The sequence below is a fragment of the Aethalodelphis obliquidens genome, unplaced genomic scaffold (assembly GCF_003676395.1).
Source record: "Aethalodelphis obliquidens isolate GAN/ISIS:26980383/991018 unplaced genomic scaffold, ASM367639v1 scaffold16, whole genome shotgun sequence".
Classification (NCBI taxonomy): domain Eukaryota; kingdom Metazoa; phylum Chordata; class Mammalia; order Artiodactyla; family Delphinidae; genus Aethalodelphis; species Aethalodelphis obliquidens.
The window spans coordinates 30,554,090-30,574,586 of NW_020837960.1; the positions used below are offsets into that span (position 1 = coordinate 30,554,090).

The 20,497-nt window shown below is 45.8% G+C and overlaps 1 protein-coding gene across 2 annotated transcripts in view; it reads right to left on the reverse strand.

Moving 5' to 3' along the window:
* The window catches only part of ATP8A2 (ATPase phospholipid transporting 8A2), a 447,814-nt gene that overhangs the window by 119,684 nt on the left and 307,633 nt on the right, over positions 1–20,497 (reverse strand). Inside the window, exons 29-31 of one of the 2 annotated variants that reach the window (XM_027116669.1) lie at positions 9,413–9,474; positions 8,698–8,754; positions 7,012–7,119 (exon numbers count right to left, since the gene is read on the reverse strand). In XM_027116669.1, coding sequence (XP_026972470.1) covers positions 7,012–7,119; positions 8,698–8,754; positions 9,413–9,474 — 227 coding nt within the window. Of the gene's footprint in view, positions 1–7,007; positions 7,120–8,697; positions 8,755–9,412; positions 9,475–20,497 lie in introns of both variants that reach the window. The other variant, XM_027116670.1, reaches the window with a different exon arrangement.

A 20,497-nucleotide genomic window follows, 5' to 3' on the forward strand; every position in this document is an offset into this window, starting at 1 on the left:
GAACGCAGGGACCCTGGATGTGGGCAAACGCACATGAACGTAGGGGCCCTGGATGTGGGCAAACGCGTATGAATGCAGGGACCCTGGATGTGGGTGACAAGAGGTACAGACACGGAGAAACCCGGAAGTCCCTACCTTCTTAATTTTGTTCATATCGCTATTTTTTCAGATAATAATGTCATCCAGAAACACAGCATGTTCCTTTTTGTAAGTCAGTCTTATTATCACACACAATGCACAAGTTGAAAACCAAAATGCAAACTGGACTTCAGCCAGTAATCTGGCCACGATCCGCACACAAGAAAGTTATTTCAAACCAAGAGGCAAGTCTCCAGTGGTAGGACTTCCTACCTTACCAGGCTGACCGCTTCTCACCCTAGCCGGGTCCCATGCTCCTGAAATACGTTCTTTGAGGAAAATAGGACCAACTCTATCCAATATTGCTGTATTAAAGATAATTCCAATGAATTTACGATATTCACATTAGGTGTTTCTGGGATGTTATCATCTAAAACACTCATAATTGCAATACTCGAGTAATTTGTTACCAAATCCTTCAATAAATCTACAAGCACCTAACTTTGAGTGTAATATAACATGCGATATGAAAGCCTTAGGCCTGTTTTTTAGAAATCACCTATTTCCTTCGTTGCCCTTATACTTGTGAACATAAGGGAAACATCCCCACATCCACAGGAGGCTGGAGAGTGTTTCCTGACACCTGCTTCTCACTGAGGCTAGGCCGCCCTGGCAGGACGCTCCTGGGAGGGCCCTCTCGGGGGGTAGCCTTCGAGGCCGGCGGCATCCGCTATCTGGACAACTGTGTAAGAGACTTTGCCTGTTTTTGCTGTTTCTATCAGTTCTTTCGTAGCGGCAGTCGGATTCTGGAGCTAGTGTCCCTCGTTGTGGTGAACGACAACCCCAGGCAACTCTACCAGCTGCGCATGACAGGTCACGTCTCTGATGGGTTTCTTTCAGGAGCGAACATGCTTCTTTGCCAGAAACCCCCAGCGAATGTCTCCTCGCGTCTCCTTCAGGGTTTTGAACCACCCATGACAGCATGGGGCTGGGATCAAGCTCCCTGCTGCACTTAGGGGTGGAAAGGGCTCCCTGAGCAGTTGGGTGCTTGCACAGGAGCTGGAATGGGGTACAGACTGGGCCCCTCACCAAAGGGGGAAGCAGGATGGGTACTGGGGACAAATGACCATGTCCCACGCCACGAAAGTTAATCTGAGAACAGGTCCTCTCCTGGCCCTCCGGCTGGCCTCTGGCCAACACAGATGTTCTGGAATGTTCTGAGCAGAGATGGCCCTTACCCCTGCTTCTCGGCTTACTTCCTAGAGTACATGCAACCTGGAAACAAAAACGCTCTTTTTATATTTATATGGAAAATACCCAGGCCTGAGATTTTGCTCAGCTGCAAAGCCCAGGAGAAAGCCAGCACGTAGGGAAGATGAGTAATTAATCTCTTTGATCCAAGGGCGGCACCGTGACAACCAGCCCTCGTCCTGCCCACTTTTAGTCCATCGGGATTTGCACTATGTATACAAAGTGTGTATATAAAACTCAAAAGTAAACTCAGTCCTGGATTTAGGATTAAAAAAAAAAAAGGCTGCCCTATGTCAGAAGCTGGCTGGAGCCTGGAGCGTGGCACTGCAGACAGAGTTAGCAGTCTGTAGGCTTTGAAGTGAAAGGTTTTCCCCCTCTTTTACTAGCCATGAAAAGAACTTTAAAAGAAAAGCATCGGAGTGGGTGAGGAGTATTTTTCCATGGCGAACGATGTAACGCCCTCGGGTATAATCCTCTATTTAGAAAGCCGGGGCCTTACAGCTGACACCACACCACCTGCCGGCCCTCACAGACCCACTGCTCAGAGGAACAGGGCCCTGGTGGACATTTAGAGATGCTGTCTTCTCCTGGAACCCCCAGCACTGGCTTGAACATTGTCATGGGGTCATATTTTAGGTGTTGTGAGCAGGGGCTCTCTAACTTTAAATGGAAGAATAGTCAGAAGACTTATCAAAATTCAGAGGCTGGGGCTCCAGGTGCAGGGATTCTGACTGTGTGTGTGTGTGAGTGTGTGTGTCTGTGTGTGTTTCAAGTACATTTTTTTTTTTTGGTGGGGAAGCAGGTTGTCATTTTAAGAATCAGCCCAGGTGATTCAGAGGTAGGTGGTCAGTGGACCCTACTAAGAAACTTCACATCAAGAACCTGTAAAATGTTAAAAATAAAACAAACAACAACAACAAAACAAAATCAAAAAGAACCTATAAAATGTTGAAATTCTTTAGCCAAAAGAAATGGGAGTTTAAGTCCCAATATTCCTATTTACAAAGTCTCAAGAAAATAATTAATCACTGCAAGATAAAGAAGAACAGACATGTCTTACTATTCCCACAGGTACTCCTATTATATCTCCACCATAGTCCTCTGAGGTAATTAGGTCGGGTAACAGTATTCTGACTTTGCTGATAAGGAAATTAAAGCAGGTTAAGTGATTACCACAGGCTCCAAAGCTAGTTGGGGAAAGTCTCTTGACTTTTAAACAAAGGTCAAATAAGAGGTACACCCTCAGAGACCCCCAGAGTAAGCCTTGACAAATACATGAAGAAAATAAAAGCCCGTTTCCTGATCCAGGTGTAGATCAAGTTTTCTTACCTCTCTAATTCAAAACCCGACTTCAGCAGGCAACTCTGCGCTAAAGAACGTTGATAGTTTTCCACCCACTGGCCTTGGCTATGGGGACCCATCATGGAGAAGCTTACATAACCCATGGTTATGGTACTGGCAGAAAGGAAAACACACGGTCCCGTACGGAAAAACCTCATCACATATTTCTCCCCAGCTGAGGGCTGTGGCATCACCCAGGACAGACACAACCAGAGTTTCTAAGTTTCTAATTCACTTTAGATGAATTCACTGTGGGCCTAGGAAAATGGAAAAACAGGGTGCCCCCTGAAGGTCCCACAAATGCTGACTGTTCTCAGGAGAGGAAGGATACAGAGGACTCTTTTATTTTATTTTTTAAATTAATTACTTTGTTTATCTTTATTTTTGGCTGTGTTGGGTCTTCGTTGCTGCCCGTGGGCTTCTCATTGCGGTGGCTTCTCTTGTTGTGGAGCACGGGCTCTAGGCATGCGGGCTTCAGTAGTTGTGGCTCGTGGGCTCAGTAGTTGTGGCTCATGGGATCTAGCGCTCAGGCTCAGCAGTTGTGGTGCACGCGCTTAGTTGCTCCGTGGCGTGTGGGATCTTCCCGGACCAGGGCTCGAACCCGTGTCCCCTGCATTGGCAGGTGGATTCTTAACCACTGTGCCACCAGGGAAGCCCCAGAGGACTCTTTTGATTCGAGAAATTTCCACTGGGACTTCCTGACTCACTGGTTGGCTTTCATGGACCACACTGTGAGGTGCTTCAGGGAAGATGAAGATGCTTTGATGGTGGAAAATCCCCCCCACACTATAGCCCTCCCTCCCTTTGCACTCAGGGCAAAACCTGCCTTTTCCTCATGAGAAAAACTCCACATATCGTGGACAAGACAAAGAAATAGTCAATTGAATTGGTTTAGGAAACCCCAGCAGAAATGATGTATCTTTTCAACAGTTTAGGATGCTACGAAGAGACAGAACATTTTGTGTGAGGTCTATCTCCAGCTCCTAAGTGAGAAATGCCGTTTGCCACCAGACACTAGTTTAATTCCACAGCTCAAAAGAATCATGTTCCTTTGCCAAAACCCTACTGCTTCATGAACGACAAGAAAATGGTTTATAAAAGTCACTAGAAACATTCTTATAATAATAACAACGCTAAGTTTTTAAAAGCAGCCTTTTTCCAGAATACCATCACTCCTAAGCATACACCAACCGTCGTCGTCAGCATGGGCTGCTGAAACAGCATACCACAAAGTGGGTGGCTTTATCAACAGCAGAAATTTATTTCTCCCAGTTTTGGAGGCTGGATGTCTGAGATCAGGGTGCCAGCCTGCCTGGGTTCTGGTGAAGACCCTCTTCTGGGTTGCAGACGAGTAACTTCTTGCATCTTTTTTTTTTTTTTTCCTGCTGTTTCTGTCAAGCGTTTTCTAAAACTTGAAGCCTAGCTGCATTACAATACCGTGTTATTTTCAGGTGTACAGCAAAGTGATTCAGTTACAGGTATGCGCACGTACATATATTTTCAGATTCTTGTATCTTCACGCTGCAGAGAACGAGTGAACTGGCTCTCGGGCCTCTTCTCCTCAGATCACCAATCCCTCCCAAAGGCCCTACCTCCATGTTGGAGGCTGAGGTCAGGGCTTCAACATGAAGTCGAGGGGAACACAGGCATTTAGTCCACAGCACCAGCCTGGAACGAAAGGGATGTACGTGGCTCGGCCATATTTTCAACTTCCCCCAAAGGAGCTGCCTCCTGTCACTGACGGCCCCTCTTTCTTTATGACAGTACATCATCCCTCTGGAGACAGCAGAAAGCCTGTCTGAGACTTCAGGCTTGTTTAGCCACTCTCCACCCAAGTGATTCTTCATAAGTGTTAAAAAAAAAAAAAAAAAGACTTCCCTACCACTTTTCAGAGAATGATGGCGGCAGACACCGGGTGAAGGAGCATTACAGTTGGCCTTGACATTGTTTTCTGACACCCTGTCTCCACTGAGAGCTCCATCCTGGAGCAAGATGAGAGAAAAGAAAGAGCTCTTTCAACACCGACAGCGGATTACTCATCCGGCCGCCCCGGAATGCGAAAATTACAGTAATATCTCCTTCCATGTCTAATGAGAACCTCGGTCTCAGCCAGCGATGGCTGATTTCAAAACGACATCATCTGCCTCATGGAAACAGACCAACCAACCAAAACGCTGAAACGACGTGGTTTATGTTAAAAAAAAAAAATTTTATACCCAAGTGAAATGTGATTTAATATTACAGTTTCTTTGCTGTTGGATGGTAGGAATAGCTCATTCGGTTTTTTCAGGAAGTCCCCAGCTATGGAAATTTCACCATTTATGCTGAGCCTTCAAACCACAAGGCATGCAACCCGGACACTGAATACGTGGCGTGTCAGTGACTACATGGTAAATGGTCCCTCCACACTTCAAAAGTCAACCTCCTGATGGGCTGGTGACCATCGTAATGTCTGAACTGGAGTCCCTGGTGCCAGCGTACACAGAGGGGTCACTAGAGCACCCCTCCGTGGAGGGCACTGGGAGGGGCTGTCAAATGAGTGGGCTTTGTCGCCAGTCACCTGTCAGCTGACTCCAGCCTATCAGCTGTCACTCTTCTCTAATTTCGGAAACTGTCCACAGCAGTCGGTGCCTTTCATTGTCCTGCACCACAAAATCCCCCAAATGAAATATTCATCGGGCCACATCCATCCTTCACCAAAAGGAAAGACCATGAAGCAGGTATTCTAGGCACCAAACCTTACCAAGTGATCATGACTGTGGATACCTTTCTTGCTTTAAAACAGAACTGATTCAAGTGAGCCAAGTATCTTTGCTGGGAAATGCTTGTTTTGCCCCAAAACAATCTTCTTGATTCATTCAGTGCTCTGTAATTTCCTCCATCGCTTGTATTTGGAAAGGAATTGAAAAGTGTGTTATGTGTTTGTCCTCATGCCTTAGAGAAGGCAACGATGCATTTGGGGACACACAAGCCACCCCTGTAGGACACATCTGTCTGCTCAGCACCCACACTCAGGGGAGGTCCCAGACACCCTGGGGTACATCGGTGGATTCACCAAGTAAAAAAGGCAAGCAGCCCACCCAGTATGACCTCACGTGGAACAGCTGCTGGGCATGTATCTAGACTTGGGGAGGCCCAGAGTTTGGGCTCATTTCTGCAGAGTAAGTGAGGCAAAGATGGTGGCCTGATGTACCATGCACAGGCCTGCCCCTAAAATATGTAGTCCTGGGGCAGGAACCAGCAGAAGTCCCCAACCCACAGTCCTTCTCTTCCCACACCTGGTTCTGACTCACGGTACAAGCGTCCTCATGCAAACGTGGGTGCGTGTCCCAGAGCAATCCTCCAGTGGACCCAGCACACATCACCCCCCTACAAAGTAAGCTGTCCTTGGGCCCAAGGGTGTGCTCCGGGCCTGGATCCGGGAAGAGAACCAGGCAGGCCTGGCGGGTAGGCTTCTGGCCATTTGGAAGACTCGGGGTCCTGGGAACCCGGGGAATGCACTAGAGTCGGGATGCTGCCCTCGCCCCACGACCGCCTGCCCTGTGAAAAGGGACACGCCCAGCCAGGGACCGCCAGCGCAGAGACCGCCAAAGGAGTTCAAATGTAAAGAAAAAAGAAAACGCAACGTCTTCATAAACATTCTGTGTCCCTTACTACCAATCACATATTCTTTTGTAAACCCCGAAAAATTTCCCTGTAAAACAAAATTTACAGCTTCATTTGTAAACTGAGGGCATTTGAAACCCAGGGCTTTCAAGGTCCTCTTCAGACCCGATCCTGTGGGATCCTAAGACCCAGGGTGTCAGTGGTGATGGCTCCATCTCAAACACTGGACAAAGATACTATAAAAGACGAAAAAAATAAAATCTAAAGGATTTTAGATTTTAGAGTAAAGGTCTTCAATCTCAGCCTCTCCAGTTAAGAGAGGAACAGTGAGATATTCTGCTTAATTAATGATCTGGTTGTAGAGTGGTTAGATCTATCCTTCACAGGTGACTAATTATCACCTAATCAAAGTATAATAACACCCAACATCGAAACTACAATCAGCATAATCATGGGGTTATGAATGACCCAAAACATCTCCTGTTTCCCAAGTCCGTGAACTGTACACATGAGACCTGTAATTAACACGCAATTCATTAAGGAAATGGGGACACCGGTAGGTCATTAAGTCCACAGTTTACGTAACAGTTATAATTTCCGAGGCTATTCCTGTGGCCTGGACAGCCTCTTCCAGGAGCTTTGATTTGGTTTGTTTCCCACCTGATACATTTTGACGGAAGCTGGCAACACCAACCTGTCCAGAGACACAGAAAGCCCACAGTTAAAAGCACTGACCTGCCCTTTCATATCTGGAGCGATGGGAACGGTGGGCCAGATGGTTGAGTAGATGCCAAAAAACACCAACCAGATGAGCATGCTTCCCCAGACGGCCAGGTGACTGAACTACAGGAGAAAACAGACACTCAGGCAGGGTTCTCTGCTGAGCCAGTAGCCACCTGCACCAGCCGCGGCAGCAGCCCTGGGTCCACGCCACCTTTCTTTATGGAAAGATTTCTACTAGACACCAGTTGAGAGTTTAAGTGACTAGTGGCCCCAAACTATCCTGAAGAGGAAAGTGCTTTTTCCACCACAGCTGACCATCCTGTAGACCCATCCTACAGTGCCACCAGGCTCCTTTCTGTCCCTCGCCAGTGCTCACTCCACTTTGGAGTGGAATAAATAAGGTATCATTGCTCTGGTAAGAGGGCATGGGACAGACAAAATGAACAAGATGGGTTTATTTATTATTTTGAGACTCTGTTCATTTTCCAAAGAACTTTTAAAAAATGTGGAATGGATATATCCCTTAGCGATAACACTCTAAGCATCTGCTGAGCTGCGAATTTCTTCTCCTCTGTCCTCTTGCTAGGTCGATCCTTGACTTCTTTTCAGCCACACTCCATGATCTAATCCAGCATGAGCCTCTGGCAGCTGCTTAAAATATCTGACCACTGCTCGCCACCTCCTCATGTCCCAGGCTAAGCCACTAGCCCCTCTCACCTGGATTCATTGCCTCTGTCTCTCAACGAATTCTCTGCTTCCACATTCACCTCCCACCCCACCCCCAATTAATGAGCACAGAATCAGAAGCCTATTTAAACAGCAGAGACGAACGTGAAACATTGGCCATAATCCTCAAGAGTTGGAAATAACCAAAATGTCCAAAACTGGGGACTGATTCAATAAGGGATGGGATATTGATAAAACTCAATAGTCTTTAATCATGAACTATGACCTTGTAGAGGTACATATATATGTATATATTTTTAAAATTTATTTATTTTTGGCTGCGTTGGGTCTTTGTTCCTGCGTGCAGGCTTTCTCTAGTTGCGGTGAGCAGGGGCTACTCTTCATTGTGGTGCGGTGGCTTCTCTTGTTGTGGAGCACGGGCTCTAGGCGTGTGGGCTTCAGTAGTTATGGCGCACGGGCTCAGTAGTTGTGGCGCATGGGCTTAGTTGCTCCGCAGCATGTGGGATCCTCCCAGACTAGGGATCGAACCTATGTTCCCTGCACTGGCAGGCAGATTCTTAACCACTGCGCCAAAAGGGAAGCCCAGACTCTGTTTTGTAATACGTTGTCTTATTAAAAATCTACACAGAGAACAAAGTCTGGAAGGTTGTACAGGAAATATTAACAGTAACTATATCTTGGTGGTAAAATTATGGAAATTAAAAATTCCTCTTTCTGTCCTTCTGTATTTTCTTTGTGTGTGTGATTTTTTTTTTTTAATACAATGCACATATACACTGGAAATGAGCTGACTGTGAACAGCTTAGAACTGTATTAAGTGCTCAGCAAACGAATCATCAGGGAACTCTGGATTGTAACTGTGCCCTGATAAAGATCAAACCACAATTTTTACATGCAAAATTTAAGATAAGGCAGCTAGATATTGTTTACTGTTTTCCTGGGGCTTAAAAAGTTACTACACCATAAAAAATATCTATAGTGGATAGAGAAATAATTCTGGAGAAAACTTACTTTTGTCCAAGCTGTAGTCTCCAAACCGGCTTTCAGGCAAACAGTAACGACGACATACTGTGAAAGCAAGAGGAATTTGGGAAATGCGTTATCCTCACTTATTTTCACTTCCCAGAAGAAATCCCAAATCCTCCCCAGAGGCAGTTTCTCCGTGGCGTCTGGACTTTGAAAGTGCTATCTTGGTAGCTAATTCTCTGGGGGTCAGTTTTAGGAAAATTACAGGCAGGTTCTTATAAGAAAAGCCCTCATTTTAGTGATTGACTTCTCACAAGTAATAGTTACTTTGCCCTTTTCTTAGCTTGGAAGATTTGGGAGAAATCGCCTTCCCTTGGTGTTGGTTTTGTTTTTCTTCCCCCCACACCCAAGTACATGTGAAACGGTCATCTGAAGAATGGGGGAATCTGCTGATCACCTGTCCAGAAATCTGAACTCTGCATAATCTTCACTCAAATACGAGGTAAGCATTTCACAAGCACTCTGAGCTCTACGTGTTGCCAAATCTTGGCTCCCTGTACACCGATGGCGAACAGAAATACGGAGACAGAGTAGGAAATAGAAAAGAGTAGCTTCATTCCTTTTGCCAGGCAAGATAAGGAATCTATAATATATAGTTTAAAGATGTGAAATAAGTCATAATGACAAAGGCTTTATAGAGAGGGAGAGGTGAAACCCACACATGTCATCTAAGAAAGATTCAATAAACAGGTAAACTTACCGTATAAACGATATTTCCAACAAATAAATAGTCTGTGGCATGACCGTTGGCCAGCACAGTATCTGAAAAACAAAGAGGTTACAATTACCCTCCAGAGCAGAGCACTGCCATCTATTTTATTCAGAACGTAAAAACAGAACTTTAGAGACATTGATCAAAATGTAAGGGAATTTCGAAAATTGCATTGCCTGCGATTCTAATGCCTCCTTTTTCTAACTCTGCATTTTTTCACCTTATATTTTTGCCAAGTGAAGCAAACAAACAAAACCAGGTTTCCAACAAACCGAACAACCAAACCCTTGATCTGTGTGGAAATTTACATTTTCATACAGATTCAAATCTCCCTTTTGTCAGTTAGAAAAAGGAACAGTATAAAAACATATTAATCTATCTTTGTGGGTGCCAGTATTAGACCTTTTCCATGTGTTCATTTACTAGTCGTCTTTCATTTTTGCTAAATTGGAATTATAAGCCAACAGCAGAAGATAGCTACATGATACAAAATGAGTTCATGATTACTGAACTCAGAGAATTGAAAAAAGTATTCACTACTTGTGTTCTCTGTCAACTTCTGCGTGAACTTCTGGAGTCTATAGACGGGTGAATGCAAACAACCCAGTGAGAGATGCCTAGACGATACAACTAGGATTCTGAAGTTTTAATTTTATAGCTTTCCGATTTTTTCTTCGTAAGGATGACTATGACAGCGTACATAACAATCACTAAGGCAGAACTCTAAGAGAATTGTCTAGTTTGGGTCCGCTAGCCTGCTGTGAAAAGTCTGGTCTGTACCCTGAGGAGTCAAAGCCTGTTTTAAGATCAGAAATAGTTTCTTTGGGTGACACTGCCGATCCCCTTTTATTCTCTTTTATGCTCATCTGTGGCCTACAGGCCAAGTGTATAGGGATTTTTCTGTTCAAATTTCCAACCCAGTAGCTGTTGTACACACATATTTGGGCTCACCAATTTACCCAACTGTTCGTTGAAGAATCTGATTCTTATTAAAGAATCAAGATCCTTTTAGTTTCGCAAACACCATAAGGATCAAGTACCGTCACAGGGAAAATCTGGTAATGGTGGGACCCTGCATCCAGCCACAGGGCAGGCCCTTTCTGCTAATGTTAGATAAGGACAGATGAACCCACAAAGTGACATCACGGGCTGCGTTAGGTACTGGCCTAAACCCAGGGATTGCTCCTGGGGACCGTGACAGTTATCCTAGGGTGGCCGCTGACTTCAAAAGGATTAATCTCAAAGCCTAGGGGAGACATGGTGAAGGGAGAATCAAAACTCAGGCAGGACTTCATTAAAAAGGAAGGAAGGAAAACAATGATCAGAAAAGTAAAGAAGAGGCTACGTTAAGCTGGAGAAGGCCACAAGTTGATGTATTAGCAAACAGCTATTCAAAACTGTAAGGGTTTGCATTTTAGTAACTGGCCCTAAGATTGCTTTAATAATAAAGATGACACTTTTAAAGAAAAGCCTCAATAAAGAAACACTTGAGATTAGACCAGAGACCATTGCTTTGATTCTAACAGAGATGATAGCTGTGAAAGGGGTAACATTAGTCTTTTATTTACAGGACAAATATTTATTTAAAGCCTACTTTAAAGCGGGAAGTGGGGAGACAAGATCCCTGTCTCCGTGGAGCTCCCAGTACAGTGAGGGAGACAAGACAAAAACACACAAAGACGTAGCAGGTATGGAATAGAGACGGACGGGGCTGCTACTCTAGACAGGGAGTCCCGCAAAAATCTCTTTGAGGAGGTAACATCTGAGCAGATCGCAACAGTTCAAGGGAGTGAGTTAAGTGAACATCTGGGCTAGAGCGTTCCAGGCAGAGGACTGGCCAACAGTCTGAATACAGACAGCAATGATGAGCTCAAAGACCATCACAAAGGCCAGTCTGGCTGCAGACTCTGGGGAGAGCGCCCAGACAGTAAGAAGGGGCCAATTAACGTAGGTCATAGTGGGGAGCTTGAATTTCTCTGTTAACTACGACAGGAAACCAGAGAGTAAAATGGTATGAGTTACGTTCTTAAGGGAATAGTCCAGCTTTTATGGGAGAACAGATCCTGGACGACCAAGAACAGAATAATAACAGATGCAATTCCAGTTTGGAAATGATTGGAGCAATCCATCCAGGAGGATGATACTGGTGGCATGCAGAGTTGGGTCCAATACAGTAGCCTCGAGCTGCTGTTTACATTTAAATTAATTAAAATACAATAAAAAAATTCAGTTCCGGCTAGGGATTGGGGAGGAGGGGGGAATGAGGCATTACTGCAGCAAGTGTACAGCGTTTCGATTTAGGGTGATGAAAAGATTTTGGAATAGATTATTGGTGAGGGCTGTAAACATTCTGAATGTAATGCCTCTGAATTGTAGACATAAAATGGACCATAGAACGAAAACCAAAAAGCTCGAGGATAAAACACAGGATTAAATCTTTATGGCCTTAGATTTGGCAATGGTCTCTTAGCTTTGGCACCAAAAGCGCCGTGACAAAAGAAACAAGGAGATCAATCAGACTTCATCAAAATTAGAAACTTTTGTGCTTCAAAGGACACCATCCTGAGAGTGAAAAGACAAAAACCTCCGGAATGGAGAAAATATTTGCAAATATTTATCTGATCAGGAACCTGTATCCGGAATACAAAAACAACTCTTACAGCTCAACGGTAAAAAGACAACACAATTTAAAAGTGGGAAAGGGCTCTGCACAGAAATTTTTCCAAAGAAGAGGTACTGACGTCCAAGTACATGAAGGGATGCTCAACGTCATTAGACATCAAGGAAATTCAAAACCAAAACCCACGAGATATCATTTCACATCTACCAGGGTGGCTATGATAAAAAAGATAGACAGTAACAAGAGGTGGCAGAGGATGTGGTCAAATTAGGACCCTCAGACACTGCTGGTGGGAAAGTGAAATGCTGCAGCCATTGTGTAAAACTGTCAGGCAGTTCCTCAAAAGGTTATGCCTAGGGACTTCCCTGGTGGCACAGTGGTTAAGAATCTGCTTGCCAATGCAGGGGACACGGGTTCGATCCCTGGTCCAGGAAGATCCCACATGCTGCTAAGCAATTAAGCCTGTGCATCACAACTACTGAGCCTACGCTCTAGAGCTCGTGTGCCACAACTACTGAGCCTTCGAGCCACAACTACTGAGCCCACATGCCACAACTACTGAAGTCTGCACCACAACTACTGAGCCTGTGCTCTAGAGCCCGTGAGCCACAACTACTGAGCCCACGTGCCACAACTACTGAAGCCTGCACCACAACTACTGAGCCTGTGCTCTAGAGCCCGTGAGCCACAACTACTGAGCCCGCGAGCCACAACTACTGAAGCCCACGTGCCTAGAGCCCGTGCTCCGCAACAAGAGAAGACACCACAATGAGAGGCCCGCACACCGCAACGAAGAGTAGCCCCCGCTTGCCGCAACTAGAGAAAGCCCGTGCACAGCAACAAACACCCAATGCAGCCATAAATAAGTAAATAAATAAATAAAATTAAAAAGCAAACAAACAACGTTATGTCTAGTTACCATATGACCCAGCAATTCCACTTCTAGGTACACACCCAAGAGAGATAAAATCACGAATGAAACACACAAAAACCCATACATGAATGTTGATAGCAGCATCATTCACAGCAGTCACAAGTCCATCAATGGAGGAAATGTGGACTATACATACAGGGGTGTATTACTGAGCTATTAAGAGGAATAAAGTACTGGTACGTGAACGACATGGGTGAACCTTGAAAAATCTTACGCTAAGTGAAAGACGCCAGTCACAAAAGGCCATGTATCATATGACTCTACCAGTGTGAAATGTCCACAACAGGCAAATCTATAGAGACAGCAAGTAGCTTAGTGGTTGCAGGAGCTGAGGGTGTTTGGGTGGGAACGGAGAGTGGGTGCTGATAGGTATGGAGTTTCTTTTGGGGGTGATGAAAATGCTTGGACACTGATTAAGGTGATAGCTGCAAAACCACGTGAATACATTAAAAACCATAGAACTGTACAATTTAAATGGGTGCGAGGCAGGCAAGACAGGGCGGGGCCCAAGGACAGCCTCTTCATGTGTAGGCATTAGACAAAAAGCAAAGCCACTTCCTTGTTCTGCACTTAATGAGGCATGACTCATAGAGGAACAGCATCTAAAACAGAAACTTTGTAGCACCTGAGCGAGAAACTCCGCAGCATGGAAACCGTGGAGCGCGCGCCACCGCCAGGTAGGAAACAGATAGGCTTTGGGGTGACCTGCTGCAGCTGGTTTCATGCTGACCCTTTGAGATAAACTATAATACTATCAGGATGAAGAGCCCTCACTGGATGAGAGACTGCACAGCCCACGCAGCCCCCTCATTCTTGTGGCCGAGAGGAGGTCCCGGCCAGACACATGCACAGAAGGGGTCTCAAGTCGTCCTCTGGTAACCCTGGCCGCATTGTAATATCCTTATAAAATCATTAGCATTGTGGTTTTGACCCCCGCCCCCCAAATCAGGTGAATTGTATGGTATGTAAATTATATAGCAATAAAGCTGTTATTAAAAACATTCAGTTCCTCAGTCACACATAACCACGTTTCAGATGCTCAGTCGGTAGCCACGTGGCTTGCGGCGACTGTCCCGGAGAGCACGGATGCAGGACATCTCCACCATCACACAAGTTCTGGTGGACACTGCAGGCCAGCGCGTATGTTGGAAGCAGAAGGAAGTGACAACTTTTGGCACGTATTCTGAACAGAGAGATGACAGCATTTGTTTTTGATCTGGGTGGGGGTGAGAGAGAATGGGAAGAATCAACAGAGATTTTGAGGTTTGGGGTCTGAGTAACGAGGTGAATCGTGGTATCATTCACTAGGTCATATTAACGCGGGAACGCTGATGAAAAGGGTGGCCCATGAAAACTCGGTACCATGCGATTGATGTCTGAAATTTACTACAGGAAGAAGAGACAGCAGTGAAGCACGTGCTATTAGGAAGAGAGACAAAAGGATATTTGGAAAAATGAGGTGGAGAGAAGGAGTTGGGTTAGTAGAAAAAGCTCCCAGTAATGGGGGTTAGAAGACCTTGTTCAGCCCCACTCTCTTGTTCCAGCTTTGCCATGATTTCGTATTTTAACATTTTAGGTTCTGGGTCTCAGCGTCCACACCTACAAAATGGGTGTGGTTCTATCAGATACAGACAATGATGACTGAATTATCACCAAGGTTCTTTTAGGTAGAAAATGCTAAGATTCTAAGGTCCATGTTCTTAGCTGCTAAATCAGGGATTCAGTGGTAGAAACCTGAGAGCTTCAGAGCTTCGTCCTGTCCATTTTAGCTCAGGATGGATTTCCTAACCTCAGTCTCATCCTATGTGTTCATGAATGAAGAAAAGACCCTTTCATTGAGAAAAGCAGTGATCTGAGGGCCCTGAAGTTCTGCCTACACGAAGCCCTGACAGAGTCTGGAGAAAACTCTGGTCAGATGAAAGAGTTAGAAGGGCTAGGAGACTAAGCTGAAAACCAAGGTTTACAATTATGGCTTGACAACTTGTGAATTTCCTTTTGATAGTAATATTTCAAATGCTGGTTGATTCATGTACTAAAAGAAATTAAATATACAAAGCATTTGTCTAAATATGGAGGGCTTAGAATGTGTTTCATATTTTAAGGATATACAAATAGTGAACAAAAAACTGTTAGACATTGTTAATTCTACATGGAAAATAGATAACATATGTTACTAAGTATAAGACAGGCTCTGTTCTAAGCACTTTACCTACGTGAGTAAGTACTTCTTTAATGCTCTAACAATGCTATGAAATGGTATTATGGCCTGCATATTTCAGATGAGGCAACTGGGGCAGCAAAGAGAAGCTAAATGACATGCAAGGTCACACGCTTAGTGAGAAACTGTAAGCTTTGTAATACAAGATTGTTTTCATTAACTGAGTTAGAAAAATGGACCCCAAAGAAGAAAAGAAGACAACTTCAAGGGGAAAAATAGACTAAGAACTCTTTTGAAATACCAACACCTAACAGGGAGGAACTTTCTAGCAGAGAAATAGGTGGAAAGAAAATGAGATTCACACGGCAGAGATTCTGTACAACCCAGGGCACAAGTGCGGGAAGCAGCGGTAGCCCCTTGAGATCTGGCCTTTTAGTTTGAGTTCATTAGTCCGGAGCTGCTCATCTCAGCACTGCTGACGTTTTTCTAGGTAATTCTTAGTTGCGGGGCTGGGGGGCGGCACCGTCCTGTGATTACAGAGTGTCTGGCAGCACCCCTGGCCTCTCCCCACTAGATGCCAGTTGTGACAACCAAAAACGCCTCCAGACAATGCCAGTGTCTCCTGGGGGAAAAATTCCCCGGATTGAGAATCACAGCATTAGAGGAAAGAAAACAGAGGAGCTGGAATAAGTAGAGAGAATATACCCCAAAGTAAGAGTGGCTAATGAGGGGCTTCCCTGGTGGCGCAGTGGTTAAGAACCCGCCTGCCGATGCAGGGGACACAGGCTCGAGCCCTGGTCCGGGAAGATCCCACATGCCGCGGAGCAACGAAGCCCGCACGCCACAACTACTGAGCTTGCGCTCTAGAGCCCGCAAACCACAACTACTGAGCCCATGTGCCACAACTACTGAGCCTGTGCTCTAGAGCCTGCAAGCCACAACTACTGAGCCCGTGTGCCACAACTACTGAAGCCCATGTGCCTAGAGCCGGTGCTCCACAACAAGAGAAGCCACCGCAATGAGAAGCCCGCGCACCGCAACGAAGAGTAGCCCCCCGCTCGCCACAACTAGAGAAAGCCCGCGCGCAGCAACAAGGACCCTATGCAGACAAAAATAAATAAATGAATAAATTTATTTAAAAAAAAAAGAGTGACTAACGAAGGGAACCCCCTCCTCTGTGGTCAGGCCGAGGGGGAGAGTGTGGTGGGACCTCACAACTCACACCATCAGCAGAGAAACAGGGTGAGGCCTTGGTACAAAGGGATGCGACTGCCATCGCTCGATGGCCTTTCAAGTGGGTAAACCCTGTGATTACCTCTGGGACTGAGAGCTCACTGGTGAAGAGAACATCTCCATGGAGACACTTAAGACCACGGACCACCATGCTGGCAATTCGGCATGAACAGAAGGAACAGACAGTGAAACCCAGGGACATCTTCCAACCGCAGCTTCTAGAATTTTATAATGCATTAATTTCTACCTTGCCATGGCAGTAAAGTGCTACTGGCATTACATAATATGTCTGCACTTGAACCAATCGGAATGCACCTCAGATAACTTTTAGTGAAGCAGGATCACCCTACTGTTTCAGCTCATCATTTTGGAAGGATAACTCAACACTGCATTTTAGCTTTCTGCTTAGGAAAGAGCATCTCCTATCCCAATCGAAACTAATACCACCTGGGAATAATTTATTCCTTGGAGGAGAAACTCCCAAACTAACTTGAGATTCTGGGACACGTCAAGAGCCTCGGAAAAGATAGCATCCACTAAACAAGTCACAAGTCATTGCTTTGCCCACCCTGTTGGGGAAATTCCCACGGAATACAGTCTTCTCTTCAAGGTTATACTTCAACTGTTTTAGAGGCAAATACCTGCGGGCATCATTCCTTGTTAAGATTTGCCAATAACCTCCTCCTGAAGAAAAGATCTGAAGTCCTAAACAATCATTGGCAGAGGAACGCATTAATAAGATACAGCTTTGCTGATAATTCCAGGCTGGAAAAGCCCGTTTGGACTGTCGAGTTTATTCCTGAAGCATGTTGCTGACAAATTACTTCTTCCCACTTTGTTTAATCTTAACAGTACTGTTAGGATTCCACCACTCCACTCAGGAAAACAACTTTCCTGTGGTTTAGCCGCTTTCATTTTAGTTGGATATTTAAAATCTCAAGTGATTTTTTTTTTTTTGATAGGAGAAAAAGAACCCCCAAGCCAAGATGAGAAATTGGGTCCCCAAGCCAGCCTTCATAACAACACTTATCCACCATCTATGTAAACGATAGGAAGATTACTGCAGACAAAGCAGCATGGGGTGGTACAGAGGGATGTTTGGGAGGAAGGGGGCAGAGAGGGGGAAAGGACAGTTCAGGCACAAAAGGACGCACGGCCCGCCTAGACGCACGGAGGTGGACTCCTGCCCTGCTGGAGTAGAACCTTGAGATGCACGGGGCGGGGCGGGGTGTGGGATAGGAGCGCTACAGTGGCCAGAATGGTGAGGTCAGCACGGGCCAGACCACACCAGGTTCTAAAAAAGGTCCCTGTAAAAGAGATCCACCAAACGTGCAGGTGGAGACAGGTGATCTCACCAGACCTTTGTTAACCAGCAGGATGCTGAGCATTTCCCAACGGAAACCTCGCGCTAGCGCACGAAGGCTCAGCAGAGCTAGGGCAGAGGGAAGGAGAATCCGGCTGCCCGTTGCGTCGGCACCGCCGGCGTTTCACTGAACCGTGTGAGATCAGCCAGGCCTTGGCAGGCGGAGGATCACATCCACCCAGGTGAGAGCTGAAACGTTGCCGGACCAAAAGTCCAGGGAAGGAGTTCCACAGAGTAAAGAACCTGAACGAGCGAGAAGGTTTCCCAACTGCTTTGTCGGATAAAGGACTGAGTCATATTTAGAATGACCAGCTGTGGCCACGTGTGGTGTAAAACCTAATATAAGGATGGTGCCGACCATATACATCGAAAGTATTATTACAAAATACCAGAGCTAGAGGCCGCATCCTGAGAGCCAGTCATTCTCTTAGAAGCCGATACAATGCCTTGCCTTCAGGACCCTCAGACCCAGCCTGTTCGTCCAGACTTACATTATTTGCAAAATCTGGTTGGATCCAGGGACTGACATGATGTAGGTTTAGCCAAATGAGGTTTAGAAACGCAGACACTAAAACAGACTGTTGTGAACAGTGGGGACAAACCCACACGAACCCTCACGTGAGTAGTGATGACCCCAAACGCTGCATGCAAAAAGCTCTCTGAAAATATCTGTTGGAAAACCCACGGTTTGTAACAAAAGTATGTCTCGTTTTCTAAACAGAATGATAAAGGAACTTACCTCAGATGCTTCCAGAGGGCTAGGCTGATGACATCTTATAAGGATGCCATTTCAATTAAATGCTCATTAAACACATTACATCATGGCCCAGCTAAACCACAAAAATGTATTCAGAAAGGGCTCTGACAAAAAGCAAAATCTGAAACTAAGTTATAGCATAGTGCTGTGCAGCCAGAGAGGACAGGGTTTAATAATCAGGAAAACAGATGGGGTGAACGTATGTGTGTGTTTTTAGTGCAGTAAAAATCGTGGAGTGCCTGGATTCCAAATCACAGGTAGGGCTTCCCTGGTGGCGCAGTGGTTAAGAATCCGCCTGCCAAGGCAGGGGCCAGGGGTTTGAGCCCTGGGCCGGGAAGATCCCACATGCTGCGGAGCAAGTAAGCCCGTGCGCCACAACTACTGAGCCCATGCACCACAACTACCGAAGCCCGTGTGCCTAGAGCCCGTGCTGCGCAACAAGAGAAGCCACCGCAATGAGAAGCCCGCGCACCGCAACGAAGAGTAGCCCCCGCTCGCGGCAACCAGAGGAAAGCCCACGTGCAGCAACAAAGACCCAACACAGCCAAAAATTTTAAAAAATTAAAAAAATAAAAAACTTTATGTTAAAAAAAAAAAATCACAGGTATCTCACTCACATAGGACTCCGTCAGGAGAATTAGGGGAGGTGTCACCATCCCCTCCACGTCAGGACACCTGCCAAGAATCCTGGCTGCAGAGCAGATACCAAGTGCCTCCTGTTTCCCTTCTCCCACCCTTTTTCCTTCTAGAAGCTTCAGCAGCACTCGTTCAGAGCAGGCCTGATTCCAGCATATTAATCAGTCTCTCCATTCCCCCCGTCTCACCCTTGGGGCCTCTTAAGGCTCCAGAGGCTCAGAGGAGGTATGATGCCAACCAGCTACTATTAGATGAATATCAAGAGTGAAAACGTCTTCCAAGTTTCAAGTAGCTAATTTCCAAATAAGCTTAGACTTAATCCCGCTCCAATGTCTGTACTGTCTGTACTACAACTGAAACAATTCTTTCTGCTTCCAACGCTATGTATTCACAAAGAGAAACGTTACTTTTTCCTTTCTTGGTAAAGAGCAGTATAAGCTATTGGAAAGAGTTTCTAAAAGGTAGAGTTTATACAAGTGTTAGTGATTATAATTACATTCATAACCAGCACTGGGTTAAGTTCCTGGTTATATAAGCCTTTTGCTGGATTTTCTCCTCTTTACTGACATTTCTGCTGGATAAAGTTAAGGGTATGAAACTCAGATTTCAATCTCTTTTTTCACTCTTGTTTACTAAAAATAGACTTGAAAAAGGAAGTAAAAATGATGGAAAGTGCACTCGATCACCTGCCAATGTCAAACAGCCACCTCGTAGGCACAGACTCTTTTTTTTATTCCCGGGAGCATAGTCTAACGACATTCCGCAGCTCTTCGTACCTAGGTGGGGCCCCAGGACTAGCTCTTGCCAATCAGACGTGAGCAGAAGTGATGGATCGCTTCCTGCCAGAGGAGGTTGAGAGCAAGCAGTCCTTCTCCTGCTCTCTCCCATCCCCACGCGGAGGCTGAGGGTGAACTCAGGGGCCCCGCACAGATGGAGCGCCACTGTATTGAGAATAACTAGGGCTTGTTTCAATCAGGTGTCGAAAGACACACAGACGTGGACGTGACGATCGTGAAGGAAGGAGTTTATACTCACGGATCCCTAGAAACAGGACGCATGGGGTGTCAGGCAGGGCCAAGGGAAAGCACCAGGGTCAGTCAGGAGGCAGGAGGGGAGAGCATGGCCCAGAGCCTCTAGTGGGGTTTTCAACGGACAAAATGGACTGAAGCAGGGTAGGTACACTGTTTAAGCTCAGGATTGGATAGTGTGAATTATTTCAACAGTCTCTGGGTTTTAGGTCGATCCCTAGTTATGTGGTACCTGGCCCGGGGGTGATTTAGGGCAGGGGATATTGGCCTGGTGTGAGAGAGTGAGGTACAGAGATGGCTGGGGGTGTGGGAGGCGGAATGGTTGGCTGGGAAGCAAAGGCGTG